The following is a 15,421-nucleotide window of genomic DNA, read 5'->3' as shown; positions in this document are numbered from 1 at the left end:
TTTGCTACTGATTTCCCTCTGAAGAACACGACAGGATTCCTTGGGAAGATTTTATAATCAGGAAGAAATAAAAACATAGTAAAATAATTAAATATTTATGGCCATCAAGTTGGATTTCAATTTCTGACAATATATTGAGAAACTATTGAATGACATAGATTTGCATTTTACTAGGATTGCCATTAGGGTAGGAGACCTTATCAATAAATTTAATGTTGAGCATCTGATCAGGTAGGATTAATTTTTCCTCTAAGGAATTTATCTATGACTTCTTACGATTTGTCTAGCAACATGGTATTGTACATTACTTTGAATTTATTGAGCAATTGAAAATCAGGGGGTAAATTACTATGCTTTTAGCTTATTCTGAAATTTTATTACCTGGTGTGATTTATGAAATGATTACATAATTATGTAATGATTATAATTAATCATTTCATGTAGAAATAGCAATTTAGTCCTCTGTTCCCAATGTTCCACTTTTCAGTACATACATCTGAGCTACTAATATTATATCTGGATAGTATTAAGAGGATGCCAGCATTTGAAAAACATAAGAACCATAAAGGACTTCAACCTATATTGTGCCTTGTTACTGTTTTGTCATAGATATTAAGATTAACCCTGCTGGTGATTACAGATAAAATATTTGCATTTTCATCAATCACTTTCCTAATTATTGCTGCAGTCATAAATATACTCACAATGTTGTAATGGTTTATTTAAAAAGATAATAATTTATTTGCTACTTTATTTATTGTAATATTCTGAGTAATTAGAATAGAATATAATTCTTTATTGGCCAAGTGTGATTGGACACACAAAGAATTTGTCTTTGGTGCATATGCTCTCAGTATACATAAAAGAAAATATACATTTGTCAAGAATCATGAGGTACAAAACTTAAAGAATGACATAGGTACAAATAAGCAATCAGGAAACAATCAGTATTAATATAAATAATAAGGATACAAGCAACAAGTTACAGTCATAAGTCATACAGTCATAAATGGAAAGTTATGGGTGATAGGAACAATGAGAAAACTAATAGTAATGCAGCCCTAGTGAATAGTTCGACAGTAGTGAGAAAATTATTTGTTTAGCAGAGTGATGGCATTCAGGAAAAAAAATTGTTGTGTCTAGTTTTCTTGGTGTGCATTACTCTATAACAACATTTTGAGGGTAAGAATTGAAACAACTTATGTCCAGGATGTAGGAATCTGTAAATATTTTCACAGCCCTCTTTTTGACTCGTGCAGTATACAGGATCTCAATGGAAGGCTAGTTGTCAGTAACTGTTTTTTCTGCAGTTCAAAGATACTAGGAGATCCAGTGTGGTTAAGTGATTTAGGCTAGATGGGGGGTGGGGACTCTCATTAAATTTATCATCAACCAAACAAGTTCATGGGGTGAATGAACACACACAGAGTACATTCCAACAACTTTAGGTGGGGCTTTAGAAATTAATTACTCTTAGAAAAGAATAAGAATATCAAACTCTACCTATGTGAAAGGGGGAAATGAAATACGTTCATTTGAAGAAAATGAAATGTTCTCAAGGACTTCTAAATTTGATTAATCTGAAGACAAACTATTTAAGAGATCATTTCATTCTATTCTAATAAAATGTCAAGAGAGAGAGAAAATGAAGAGTAAAAAAAGAAAGGAAAAAAGGAAGGAAGGAAGGAAGGAAGGAAGTTGGGCAGAAGACTTGAATTCTTTACATGAAAAGTATACAATTTTATACAGAAAAAGTGTAAAAGGAGGGGGGGATGAAGCGATTACATGAATAACACCAGCATGCATAACACTTCGATAATAGTTGCACATACCCTGGAGTTTTTTCACACATTTAACATTCCCTCTTTTCTACTCCCCCAATCCTTCATTGAACATTCCAGCACTGATCTATAATAATCCTTTAAGCTTTAAACAATAAAAGCTAATAAAAATACCATGAATCAATGAGTGACAGTGCCAGTTAAATAATAGGGATTTTAAAAAAAAGATTGAAAGAATGTCTTACTTGCTAAAAAGCTTCAATTTTATAAGGTAATAAAACTCTGTTGATGATGATGATGAAGGAGGAGGAAGAAGGAGATGAAGAAGAAGACAGAGAGGGAGAAGGAGAAGAAGAATTATTCAGCTACATTTGAACCAACCATTTTTATTTTGTCTTTAAAGTGCTTAAAACAGAAAAGAGTCAAAACCTCTATGAAACAAACAGCAACAGCAATTAACACAAGAGCCCCACCACTACTTCCATCTTTCCAGATGCCACACAGGACAAGGCGATGGAGAAAAAGGTTCAGGGGGGGGGGAGGCATCTTGTGACTACTACTAAATGTGGGGTGAACCACACGTGGAGCTTCTCCAAAGCAAAGAAGGGCAACATCCAACCCAGGTTGTCTCCAAGACAGGTCAGGTGGATGGCGAACATTTGGTCCATGAAAGAGACACAGGCAAAGATGCCGCTCACTACAAGCTCACTGGGGAAAATGAAGAGTAAATCCCCACCCCCACCCCTATGAAAGCCAAGGACCAACAGTCCCACTCTAATAATTTTATGTTATGTACATTTAAGCAAATAATATGGGAAGTTTTGTATCTATGGGGGAGAAACACTTCCCAACAAAGCTGGAAATTCCTTCTATTTTTTTCAAGTATACCACAATGATCCCTTTTTCAATCATGATGTTGTGGCAATAACTCTTATTTATTATTATTATTATTTAATAATAAAAGTAAACTTTATTCAAACACACAAAACACAAACAATAACTCTTATTGAGATTCCAGATTATGGTACAGAAACCTTTATATTAATGTGTGCATGAAGAGGGAAGGAAAAGAGTAATAGCTTACTTGAGCTTGGATGACCAGATGAGTGAGGCAAGAAGTTCTGGTCTCACCACGAGGCTAGTTGTTTAAACTCCCATCTGCGTGTGGTTTCATTTTTGTCTTGAACGAAACCAATCACTTTATCAATTATTTCAAATTGTTGCAACAGTTACTGAGATTTCCTTCTTTTGTTCATATAAACATTTCTCATTTAACCTACTCATAATATTTCTAAATAATTTTCTATCTATGTTTAAAAATCTTTGATTTGATATTCTTTGTTAAATAAATTCTAGAACAGAAAACATGTGTTAGGGAGCCTAATAAAGATGAAAGATAAAATAAAGAGGAAAAAACTGGAATAGCCCCAATTGTACCCTTGCTTTCTGTACATCAGAAATCTCAGAATCAAACTTAATATAATTACAGCAGATTTGATTCTTTCTCAATAAATTTGATATAATTAATATCTGAAAGGGCAGAAGTTCAATTTCAGGAATAATAAGTTAAAAACAAACCATCATTCCATTGTCAATAGTTCCCGGTGACAACTTTGAAGTCATGAACTTATCAATCTTTCATTTTTGGTGGCTTTTGATTTGCAATCCTCTTAATTTTTCTGCCTAATGAGTAATATGAGCAAAATCTTGGGATATTTCTAGCACTGGTTAAATTTTCTGGGGACCATTGAATCTTCACTACTTATTAACATGGTCTCAAGTGGAAACAGCACCAAGGGAGAATTAGTTACAAACAAAAGACAAATTTTGTTTATGTTATGAGCAGATACTGTCATCTAACTTTATACTTTTCTATTTTGAGTTATCAATACAAAATTCAAAAATGTAATCTAAACTAATTTCAACCAATATAAACTAAATTAATTTAAACTAATCCAACCTTTTAATTATATTTTTAATTATGACTTTCATATTTTATTGCAGACAGTTTTATATAAAGCATAATGAGTGAAATAAAAATCAGAATGGTGCTCTGTGAATCAATAGAGCAAATATGATAAAGGAAATATTTTCTATTTATTTGATAATCAAATATTCCAACTGCTGAATGTCTATGGAGATTCTCAGTTATCCAGGTCCCAAAGGCACTTTTTAAAAGAGGCAACTGGACTTTCTTATTTTTTTTGAATACATTTCACTTCTCATCCAAGAAGTTTCTTCAGCTCTGACTAAATGGTGGGGAATGGAAGGATTTATACTTCTTGCAGACAGTTGGTCATTTGCATTTTTTAGAGAGTTGTTGAAACCATATAGAGGTTTATCTGTGTCTTCAGGGTCATCTGAGTAATGCAACTGGGTGTGGATCCTTCTTGAAACTGTCTTTTTTGGTATTTGGTAATAACATAAAATTAGCTTCTTTTCAAGTTTGAGATATCTTTCCCCCCTGTAATACAACATTAATTATATTATTAAATGGCTGAAGAAGTTAATCCTCAAAACAATGTTAATATTGGCTTGTAAGACCATCTGTGAAAGTTTAGGTAAATATCTTAATAGGTATTAATCTATTTTAGACCTAAAATGGTCACCTAACATAAAAAACATCATCAAAAAAGCACAACAAAGAATGTTCTTTCTGCGCCAGTTCAGGAAACTCAAACTGCCCAAAGAGCTGCTGATACAGTTCTACAGAGGAATCATTGAGTCTGTCATCTGCAACTCTATAACTGTCTGGTTTGGTTCTGCAACCCAACAAGACCAACACAGACTTCAGAGGATAATTAAAACTGCAGAAAAATCAATTGCTGCCAACCTGCCTTCCATTGAGGACCTGTATACTGCACAAGTCAAAAAGAGGGTGGTGAAAATATTTACTGACCCCTCCCATTCTGGACACAAACTGTTTCAACTTCTACCTTCAAAACGTTGCTACAGAGCACTGTATACCAAGATAACTAGACACAAGAACAGGTTTTTTTCCTGAATGTTATCACTCTATTAAACAAATACTTATGAACTTAATTCATTCGGTGACCAGATTCATAAGTAGAAAGGTTTGTAAGAAGCAGTTTTTCCTGTAGAAATCAATGTAAAAGTGAATAATGCGTGCAAACCCATTAGGAAAATCCCAAACTTTAGAAGTGGAGCAAACGGAGGGCGGGCAAAGGCAGCAAAAGGGGACGTATGGATAAAGCAAGGCTAGCAGGGTGCTTGGAGAGGCAGCAAAATGAGACATATGAAGGGAGAAATGTGGGGGGGCTTGGACAAGCACCAAAAGGGGACATATCAAGCAAGCAAGGCTAGAGGGGTGTGGAGGGGCAGCAAAAGGGGGAGGCTGGATGCCTTGCTTACTCCAGATGTCCCATAGGAATTAATGTAAAAGTGAATAATGCATGCAAACCCATTGGGAAAACCCAAAAGTTTAGAAGTGAGGTGGATGTAGGGTGGGGAGAGGCAGTGAAAGGGGACGTATGGATAAAGCAAGTCTAGTGGTATGTTTGGAGAGGCAGCGAAAGGAGACATATGGAGAGAGAAATGGGGGAGGGGTGGCTTGTGCAAGCACCAAAAGAGGATGTATGAAGGAAGAAAGGGTAGGGGGTGGTTGGACAAACACCAATGGGGCACATATTGAAGGAGAAATGGGGGGGGCTTGGACAAGCACCAAAATGTAATGTATGGAGGGAGAAATGGGAGGGGTGGTTGTACACGCACCAAAAGGGGATGCATGAAGGGAGAAATGGAAGGGGGGCTGGACAAACACCAAAATGGGACATATGGAGGGAGAAATGGGAGAAGGTGGTTGGACAAGCACCAAATGGTATGTGTGAAGGGACAAATTGGGGGGGGGGCTTGGACAAGTACCAAAAGGGGACGTATAGAGGAAACAAGGCTAGAGGGGTGTGGAGGGGCAGCAAAAGGGGGAGGCTGGATGCCTTGCTTACTCCAGACATCCCATAGGAATTAATGTAAAAGTGAATAATGCATGCAAACCCATTGGGAAAATCCAAAACTTTAGAAGTGAGGTGGACGTAGGGTGGGGAGAGGCAGTGAAAGGGGATGTATGGATAAAGCAAGGCTAGTGGTGTGCTTGGAAAGGCAGCGAAAGGGGACATATGGAGAGTGAAATGGGGGGGGGTGGCTTGTGCAAGCACCAAAAGAGGATGTATGAAGGAAGAAAGGGGAGGGGGTGGTTGGACAAACACCAAAGGGGCACATATTGAAGGAGAAATGGGGGGCACATATCGAGAAAGAGGAGGGGGACGTGGACAAGCACCAAAAGGGGACGTATGGAGGGAGAAATGGGTGGGGGGCTTGGACAAGCACCAAAAGTTATTGTATGGAGGGAAAAATGGGATGGGGTGGTTGTACAAGCACCAAAAGGAGATGCATGAAGGAAGAAATGGGGATGTATGAAGGGAGAAATGGGAGGGGTGGCTTGGACAAGTACCAAAAGGGGACGTATGGAAGGAGAAATGGAGGGGTGGCTGGACAAGCACCCAAAGGGGATGTATTGAGCAAGCAAGTCTAGCGGGTTGCTTGGAGGGGCAGAGAAAGGGGGCAGATGGATGCCTTGCTTCCTCCATATGTCCCCTTTTGCTGCCACTTCAAGCACCCCACTAGCATTGTTTTATCCACCTGCCACCCTAGGATGCCTGCGGAGAGCTTCTTGGACATGCCATTTTCTAGCAGCAGGGATGGGGGGGGGGAGATCCCGCATGGCAAAGCCTGGCTCCAGTTACCTTGCAATCATAAGAGCCTACAAACTTAAAAGCGTTTGTTTTGGCCACTGCTTGCAGCAGCAGCAGCAGAGAGAGAAGTGGCAGTTTGTAAGTTGAAAATGGTTTGTGACTAGAGGCAAAAAAACCTTGAACACCCGGTTCATATCTTGAAAAGTTCGTACGTAGAGGCATTTGTAAGTAAAGGTACCACTGTAATTCCCTCAACACTGTCAAACTTTTTACTATGTCTACACTTCTATTTCTACTAATTTTTTCTCATCATTCCTATCATTCTTTTCCTCCCACTTAGGATGGTATGGCTGTAACTTGTTGCTTGTATCCTAAGATTTTTATTAATATTGATTGTTTCTTCATTGCTTATTTAACCCCTATGATAACCATTAAGTGTTGTATCACATGATTCTTGACAAATGTATCTTTTTCTTTCATGTACACGGAGAGCATATGCACCAAGACAAATTCCTTGTGTGTCCAATCACCACTTGGTCAATAAAGAATTCTATTCTATTCTATTCTTAATTTATATGCTACTCATCTTCCATATTTATTTGAAAACTCAAAGTTTCTTTCTTTCATATAGTACAATTTGGTTTCTGTTTTGTAACAATTTAATATCTTAATATTAAAGACAAGTACGTGTGTTCTCTAACAATAAGGCCTGGATGAATAGAGAAGTACGTCTTTTATTGAGAGCTAGAAATGCTTCTTTCCATTCTGGTGATGCGCCACAGTATAACGAGGCAAGAGCTAAATTGAAAAAGGGTATCAGGGATGCTAAAGCCACATACAGACAGAGGATTGAACATCTTTTTGAGAATTCAGACTCTCGTCGGGTATGGCAAGGCCTGCATCAATTTACGGGGCAGAGAAATAAAAATAGTCTGTCTAGCAGTAGTGATTCTTTGGCTGAGCAGCTAAATCAATTCTTCAGTCATTTTGAGGTGGAAACAGGAGCAACCATCACTCCAGCATCCACCATTGATAGTACGTCGCTGACACCTACTATTGACAGACAACCACTTCTACTGCAGATATCCGATGTGAGTCACACTTTCCAGAATGTTAATATCTGGAAGGCCGCCGGGCCTGATGGAATCACGGGACGAGTTGTTAGAGACTGTGCTGCAGAGCTAGCTGGAGTGTTCACGGATATTTTCAATCTATCCCTGTTGCAGTGCTCTACCCCTACCTGTTTGAAGACATCTATTATAGTACTAGTCCCCAAGCAGATGGTAGTGGTGTCCCTTAATGATTATAGACCAATAGCTTTGACATCTGTTATCCTGAAATGTTTTGAGAGACTGGTGTTGAACTATATTAAGGCTAGTCTTCCACCTACTTTGGACCCATATCAATTTGCATATAGGAGTAATAGATCAACTGATGTTGCTGTGTCTATTGTGGTCCATACTGTATTGAATCATTTGGAACAACAGGGAACTTATGTAAGGCTGTTATTTGTGGATTATAGCTCTGCTTTTAACACTATTCTACCCAACAGGATGTTTTTTAAAATGTCTAATTTGGGTATAAACCAGAGGATTTGTTTGTGGGTAAAGGATTTTTTTGACAGATAGGCCACAGTCAGTAAGGATGGGATCTCATTATTCTTCCATTCAGATACTAAGCACAGGAGCCCCCGAGGGTTGTGTGCTAAGCCCTTTCCTTTATTCTTTGTATACACATGACTACACCCCACTGTATAACACCAATGCAATTATTAAATTTGCAGATGATACGACAGTGGTGGGGCTCATTAATAAGAACAATGAGTCTGCTTATAGAAATGAAGTACAAGGGCTGACATTATGGTGTAAAGAAAACAATCTTACACTTAACATCCAAAAAACTAAATAACTGATAACTGACTTTAGGAGGAAGAAAGATGTATACTCACCATTGCACATAAATGGCGAGGAGGTGGAGAGGGTTGGTAGTTTCAAATTTCTGGGCACATATATCTCAGAGGACCTCTCATGGACTAAGAATGCTAATATGCTTGTGAAGAAGGCACAAAAGAGGCTGTACTTCCTGAGAATGCTCAGGAAGATAAATTTATCTCAGCATCTACTCTTGTCCTATTATCGCAGCACCATTGAGAGTGTCCTAAAATACGGCATTCTAGCTTGGTATGGGAGCAGCTATGTAGTGAACAAAAAAGCTCTACAGAGAATTATTAAAACTGCCCAGAACATCATTGGGCTCCAGCTACCTGCCCTGGATGACATCTTCACATCTCGCTGTTCTAGAAAGGTGTATATCACCTTTCTAGTGGTAGGAGGGGACACATGAGTGCCTCCTTGTAGGGAACCGGGAAGGACCCCCTCCCCAAAGAAGCGTTGACAATCTCCTGGACCCAGCTCCATGTCACCTCCCTGCTGGCCGAAACCAGCCAGGAGGGACACGGATCCAGTAAACAGGTGGTGGAACTCAAAGCTCCAATGGCCTTGTCCACTTCATCAGGTGTCACCAGATCAAACTCTTCCCAGACAGATGGACAAGGATGGGCCCCAGTCACCTTGACTGACTCATTGTCAGTCGACTCTGTTATCCAATCGGAGTCAAGGTCCGCCCAGATCTGAGCGACTTTATCAGCGAAAAATGTGTTAAAGTCCTCGGCACTGCTGTGCAAGGGCTCCCCAACTCCCTCCTGGTTAAGAATAGAGCAGGTCACCCTAAACAGAGCGGCCGGTCGAGATTCTGCTGATGCAATCAAAGTGGCATGATATGGGCATATTGCCACCTTGAGCGCCACTTTGTAAGTCTTAATATGAGCTCTTACAAGTGTTTGATTGGATTCAGACTTACTCTTCCTCCATCACTTCTCTAGACGTCTCTTCTGACGTTTCAACTCCCGGAGCTCCTTGGTAAACCAAGGAGTTCTCTGGGGTCTAGTGCCACAGAGAGGTCGCAATGGCACAATCCAGTTAAGAGTCTCTGTTGCAGCCTTATTCCAGGTTACAGCAAGAGACTATGCTGAACTGTGGACAAGTGCATCTGGAATAACCCCAAGCGCCCTTTGAAAGCCCGCTGGGTCCATGAGGCGTCTGGGGCAGAACCACCTAGTCAGTTCCACCTCCCTGCGGGGGAGAATTGGACCTAGGAAGTCAAGCCATAGTAGAAAATGGTCTGACCATGACAAAGGCAACACTTCTAAGCCCTATAGTCTCAGACCGTTACTCAATTGCTCAGAGAGAAATACCATGTCGGGTGCATGCCCCCCTCATGAGTTGGACCCTGAACTACTTGAGTCAGGTCCATGGCTGTCATGGTGGCCATGAACTCCTGCCCTAGCCCAGAGGTTTCATCGAGCGATGGTAGGTTAAAGTCCCCCAAGACAATAAGTCTGGGGAACCCCACTGCTTGCCCGGCTACCTCCTCGAGCAGCATAGGCAAGGCTGTTGACATGCAGCTGGGAGGCAGGTATGTGAGCAACAAGCCCACCTGAACCCCTAAGTCCAACTTGACCAAGAGGGACTCACAACCCGCAATCTCTGAAGCAATGAGTCTACGCTGGCAAAGGCTCTCCCTGGCTATGATAGCCACTCCTCCCCCCCTTCCCTGGGGTCAAGGCTGATGCCATACCTGAAACCCGGCTGGGCAGATTTCATAGAGGGGAACCCCTTCCTCCGCACCCAGCCAGGTTTCAGTCACACATGCCAGGTCAGCCGCCTCCTCCAGGATCAAATCCCGGATGAGGAGAGCTTTATTTACCACTGACCTGGAATTGAGTAGCAGTAGCCTGAGGCCAGGGCCAGCATTACACTCATCACCAATAACCTGGGTTGAACTCATGGAGCCATAACAAGGGATCGCTGTTAAGCAGCGATCTCTCCTTCCCCTGAAATGGCTAGCTCTGTGGCTCCCGCATATCTCCCTCTCCCCAGCAGCACTGGGATATGTGGTTCAGAGGTTGTATTCAACCAGTTTGGACCAGCTCAAGTGAACTGGGAGCGGCAATTAAGACTGTTTTGCCACCTCTGGGTGGCTCCAGCCCTGCTGCCTGATCACCCGGTCACTGCTTTCTCCACCCACCTACTTGCTCATGCACCCACTTGATGCTCACCCCTTCTGGCTGCTTGGCACTCACCCCACCCACCGCACCCTATATATGTTGTCTTCATCACATGGCCCAGGTAATTGCCTCACCAGTCACCTCACTGAAGCCCAATCAGCTCAGCTCAGCTCAGCTCACCTATGATAAGCAATGCATGCTGCTCACTCACCCCTCCCCTTTGGTCATGGGCTGAGGCCCCAGGGATGTACCAATACCTGAGACCCTGGAGCTGCCACCAGCCTTGGCCAGGTTGGAAAAAATGCAATTCCCTGTCTCCAGCCTTGTCCTTGAGCCACCCACCCACTCACCACCTGCTCCCTTTGCTAGATAAACACATCACCCTGTTATTCCGACAGGAGGCAATGGGATGTGTATGCATAGCTGGTGCAAAGAACAGAACAATGACAAACTTGGCAACTTTTTTGTTGTGTTTGAGTTTTTTATGGCCTTCAGTCAGCCGCTGCTACTGGGAAACAGCTGGCAAAGAGGTGATGGCTGGGAGGCTTCTTACAGTTGGACTGAAAAAGAGTGCTTCTCTCCCCCTCTGTCATCAGCCACCATGGAAGAAAAGTAAACCTGAGAAAAGAGGCAGTTATGGAAGAAGAACTGTGACTAGAGCCAGGACCTGTAAAGGAGGGGGGACAGAGTGCTGCATGTGACTGGTGAAGGGAGAATGGGCAGCATGCATAGGAGGCCTTTGCCAGTGATGGCAAACTTATGGCAAGGGTGCTACAAGTGGCACATGGAGCCATATTTACTGACACATAAGCTGTTGCTTTAGCTCACCTCCAACATGCATGTTTATGCTGGTCAGCAGATTTTTGGCAGACATTCCGGGAGGGTGGGTTTTGGCTTCCAGAGAACCTCTTGGGGGATGGGGAAGGGTGTTTTTACCTTCCCTCAGCAAAGAGAGTTGAAAGTCAGTGCCTTTTCTTTTTTTCTCATTACCACACACTTTCTCCTTCCCTTTCCCCTCCCCTATTTTTCAATTTTTTAAATATTTTTGTATTACATATTATAACCTAATAAATAAATATAGGGAAAAATTATTCAGTGATATTTATATTATGGTACAAAGATACAATCACAGGAAGTTCAGATGAAATTTTATTTAGTCTAAAAAATGGTATATAAAGGTTAAATTAACATCAGATTGATTTACTGTGTTTTTATAAATAGTAGAGTTTAAAATATAGGTACCAGTTCTCTGGAAAGAGATTTAAGTTCATGTTTAATAGAAAGATACCTACATTAAGATTTGTTCAACATGGCAATAGCCTACAACAGGAATCTTTCTATATTAGAATAAAGTGGCCAGATTTTAAGACTGGGAAAGAGAGACACCATTGAGTGGGGGGGGGGGGGGAGTTTAGTCAAAAAAATCTCTCTCTCTCTATCTCTTCCTTCCTCTCCATTCTCTCTCTCTTCTTTCCTCCCTTTCTCTCTCTTTCTCTCCTCCTCTCTCTTTCTCTCTCTCTCGCTCTCTCTTACTTTCCCTTTCTCTCTCCCTCCCTCTCTCTCTTTCTCTCTCCTCCTCTTTCTTTCTCACTCTCTTTCTCTCTTTCTCACTCTTTCTGTCTCCCTCCCCTCTCACTTTCTCTCTTTCTCTCTTGCTGTCTCTATCTCTTGCTCTCTGTCTATTGCTCTCTCTCTCTCTCTTGCTTCCCGCCCACTCTCTCCTCCTTTCTTCTCTCTCTCTCTCTGTCGGTGGTGGGCTCCTGCACTGCCTCTCTCACCTGCTTCCGAGACAACGCCGACCCAGAGGCAGAAGCAGAGTGCACCCAGTCACTCAATTGGTGGCGCTGGGGCAAATACTGGGCTGGTTCAGAGCCACCTGTCTTCACTGCTGTTAGGAAGGAGCTGATGGGTTTTTCCACCTGGTGCAAATGCCGCTCTGCTCGCCCACCCCCAAGCACAGAGGATGGGCTGTTGGGGGGGGGAGTGAATGCCTTGGCCACTCTTCCCTTTCCTTCCCCCGCCAGTGAGCCCACCTGCCTGGGCAGCTCAGCCCCATGGCGGTGGCCATGGGAAGGTGTGGCCAGGGGCAAGGAGTGAGCAAGAGTGGAAGAGGAAGGGGGTAAGCAAGCAAATAAAAAGAAAGAAAGAAAAATAAAAGAGGGGGGGAGAAAAGTGGGAAGGGGCACCAGATGTGTTACTTGATGACTGCAGGGGCGAAGAGCAAAAAGTTGCAAGACTTCCTTGTTCACGACTTCCCAGTGGCTTGTTTCAAAAAATCGGGACTTTTAAAAAGTGCCCCGGGACATGGGACAAACTGCAAAAAATTGTGACTGTCCCGCAGAAAGCAGGATGCCTGGTCACTTTATATTAGAAGCACTCAGCTGAATTTAGGCCGATTTGACACAAAATGAGACAAAATCTATCCATAGATAGCCTGAGAAGGCATACTGTAGAATGTTGAACTAAAATAAACTGTTTCATTTCAGATCCCACTTAAATTTAATTATAGCCACACACACACACACACACACACACATGCTGTGTATGCATGTGTATATAATTAAATTTAAAAAACACTTTAAATTTTAGTTAAATTTAAAAATATACTGTGCGTGTGTGTGTGTGCGTGCGCGCATTCAGCTAATATCCAGCTTCGTACTACTACATACATGGTTAGTCTCAATTTTCTTTCTATCCATACATCTATGGAAAGTGAATGAAGAAAAACATTAAGCCACCCAGAGGGTGAGATAGTTAAGGAGCTTCCATAGAGCAATTTGGATATCTTTATTCCTTACACTATAAATGACTGGATTCATCATGAATGGCACAGAACAGTAAATCACAGTTACTGCCAGGTCAAAATCAGATGGACATCTTGAGATTGGCTTCAAATAGGCAAAGGCACAGATGCAGATAAATAAGGATACAACAATCAGATGAGGCAAGCAGGTAGAGAATGTTTTCTGTCTTCCCTTCATAGAAGATATTTTCATCACAGCTGTGATGATTTGCACGTAGGAAATTATTATGAATATAAAGCAACTAAAAATCAGAAAAGCACTGAAAACTAGAATCCCAATTTCTATGAGATACAGGTCAGAGCAGGATAGTCTTAATATCTGGGGGATCTCACAAAAGAACTGTTTGACAACATTGGAGCAAAAGGTGATAGAAAATGTGCCACCAACATGGACTGATCCATAGAGAAGACCACTGACCCATGCAATTATTGCCATTTTCATGCAGGATTCCCTGCTCATCGTAATTGTATAATGCAGTGGATCACAAATAGCAACAAATCGATCATATGCCATAACTGTGAGGAGAGAGACATCTACACCCATAAAAAATATGACAAAAAATACTTGAGCAGCACATCCAGTATATGAAATTGTTCTAATGTGGGTCATGGATTTGGGAATAGTGACAGAAATGGCACCAAGATCAGCAACAGAGAGGTTTACTAAGAAGAAGTACATAGGAGTATGAAGGTGGGGATTAATGACTATGACAGTGATAATTAGTAAATTACCCATCAGAGCCACCAGGTAAATTGCCAAGAACATAACAAAATGTATAATTTGAAGTTCCTCAATATTGGAAAAACCTAGAAGCTGGAATTCAGTCACTGTACTTATATTGATCATTTCTTGCTGTGAAAGTTTCAGGGACCTATGGAAAATCAAATAGTATACAAAATAGAATAAATGCTATCATATTTCTTAATCTGAAGTACTTCCTTGTCATGCTACAGTACTATGCCCTCACTTTTGAACTGGTGATCACATTTTCAATCTTAAGAGTATGTTATGGAGAGTTCCATAATGCTGCCTCAATCAAGTTGGAATTTGTATATAATTCAAAGACTGTAAGTAGAGGTATGTAATTTGGAACTCAGTCCAAAATTAAGGGAAACTATGTCAGTCAGTTAGTCAGTCAGTCAGTCAGCCAGCCAGCCTGTCTGTCTGTCTGTCTGTCTGTCTGTCTGTCTGTCTGTCTGTCATCATCATCATCATTAATAGTAGTAGTAGTAGTAGTAGTAGTAGTAGTAGTAGTAGTAGTAGTAGTGGTATCATCTATCTATCTATCTATCTATCTATCTATCTATCTATCTATCTATCTATCTATCTATCTATCTATCTATCTATCATATGAATAACCTAGATACCAGAAAAATATATTTGAAATATAGCTATATTCATTTGGCTGTTTATGTTTGCATTTCCTGGAAAAATGAAAATTTGAGACAAATTTAATCCAACATTTTATAATTATATTAAAAATTATATTCCAGGAGTGCAAATTATCATGGATCCAAATTATTACATCTGTCTACCTGCCTGCCTATTGGTTGGCTTGTGGTCTGGTCCATCCATCCGTCTATCCACCTGTCCACCCACCCACCCACCCACCCATCAATCCAATTATCCAGCCAGCCAGCTAACTATAATTAATCTGTGATCTGTTTTGCCTCTAGTTCTATTGTTTTAATTTTTACCTGCTTGGAGTTGCTTCATTCTAAAGTCTGTGACAAACTGAGCATCTCTTTTGCTTCTTTATCCCTTAATCATAACCCAAGTTATAATAGTCAATCTATATAAATATTCCAGTGGGACATACCCAGAAGAGTTGGGTGATAGATGATTGCATGTTTTCTGTATTTAGCATCCTAGATTACTTGTGAGAATTGTAAATTGGAATTCTTTCTCTAAAGTTTCTACTGGATAACATCAGAAGCCAAAGCATGTATAACATCTATCTATCTATCTATCTATCTATCTATCTATCTATCTATCTATCTATCTATCTATCTATCTATCTATCTATCTATCATATGAATACAAAAGCTAATAGTTTTATTT

At 40.8% G+C, this 15,421-nt stretch overlaps 1 protein-coding gene across 1 annotated transcript; it reads right to left on the bottom strand.

The window, feature by feature from the left end:
• Positions 1–13,285: 13,285 nt before the first annotated feature.
• LOC139154058 (olfactory receptor 14A16-like) lies at positions 13,286–14,206 on the bottom strand. Its single transcript, XM_070728489.1, has one exon. It carries the CDS (start codon positions 14,204–14,206, stop codon positions 13,286–13,288), a length of 921 nt encoding a protein of 306 aa, XP_070584590.1.
• Between the last annotated feature and the right edge of the window lie 1,215 nt (positions 14,207–15,421).

The sequence above is a fragment of the Erythrolamprus reginae genome, chromosome Z, assembly GCF_031021105.1.
Source record: "Erythrolamprus reginae isolate rEryReg1 chromosome Z, rEryReg1.hap1, whole genome shotgun sequence".
Classification (NCBI taxonomy): domain Eukaryota; kingdom Metazoa; phylum Chordata; class Lepidosauria; order Squamata; family Dipsadidae; genus Erythrolamprus; species Erythrolamprus reginae.
This window is presented reverse-complemented; position numbering and strand designations above follow the sequence as displayed.

Bases quoted from the DNA above. Each gene is read 5' to 3' on its own strand.
- LOC139154058 (XM_070728489.1), bottom strand. From the start codon at position 14,206: ATGATCAATATAAGTACAGTGACTGAATTCCAGCTTCTAGGTTTTTCC.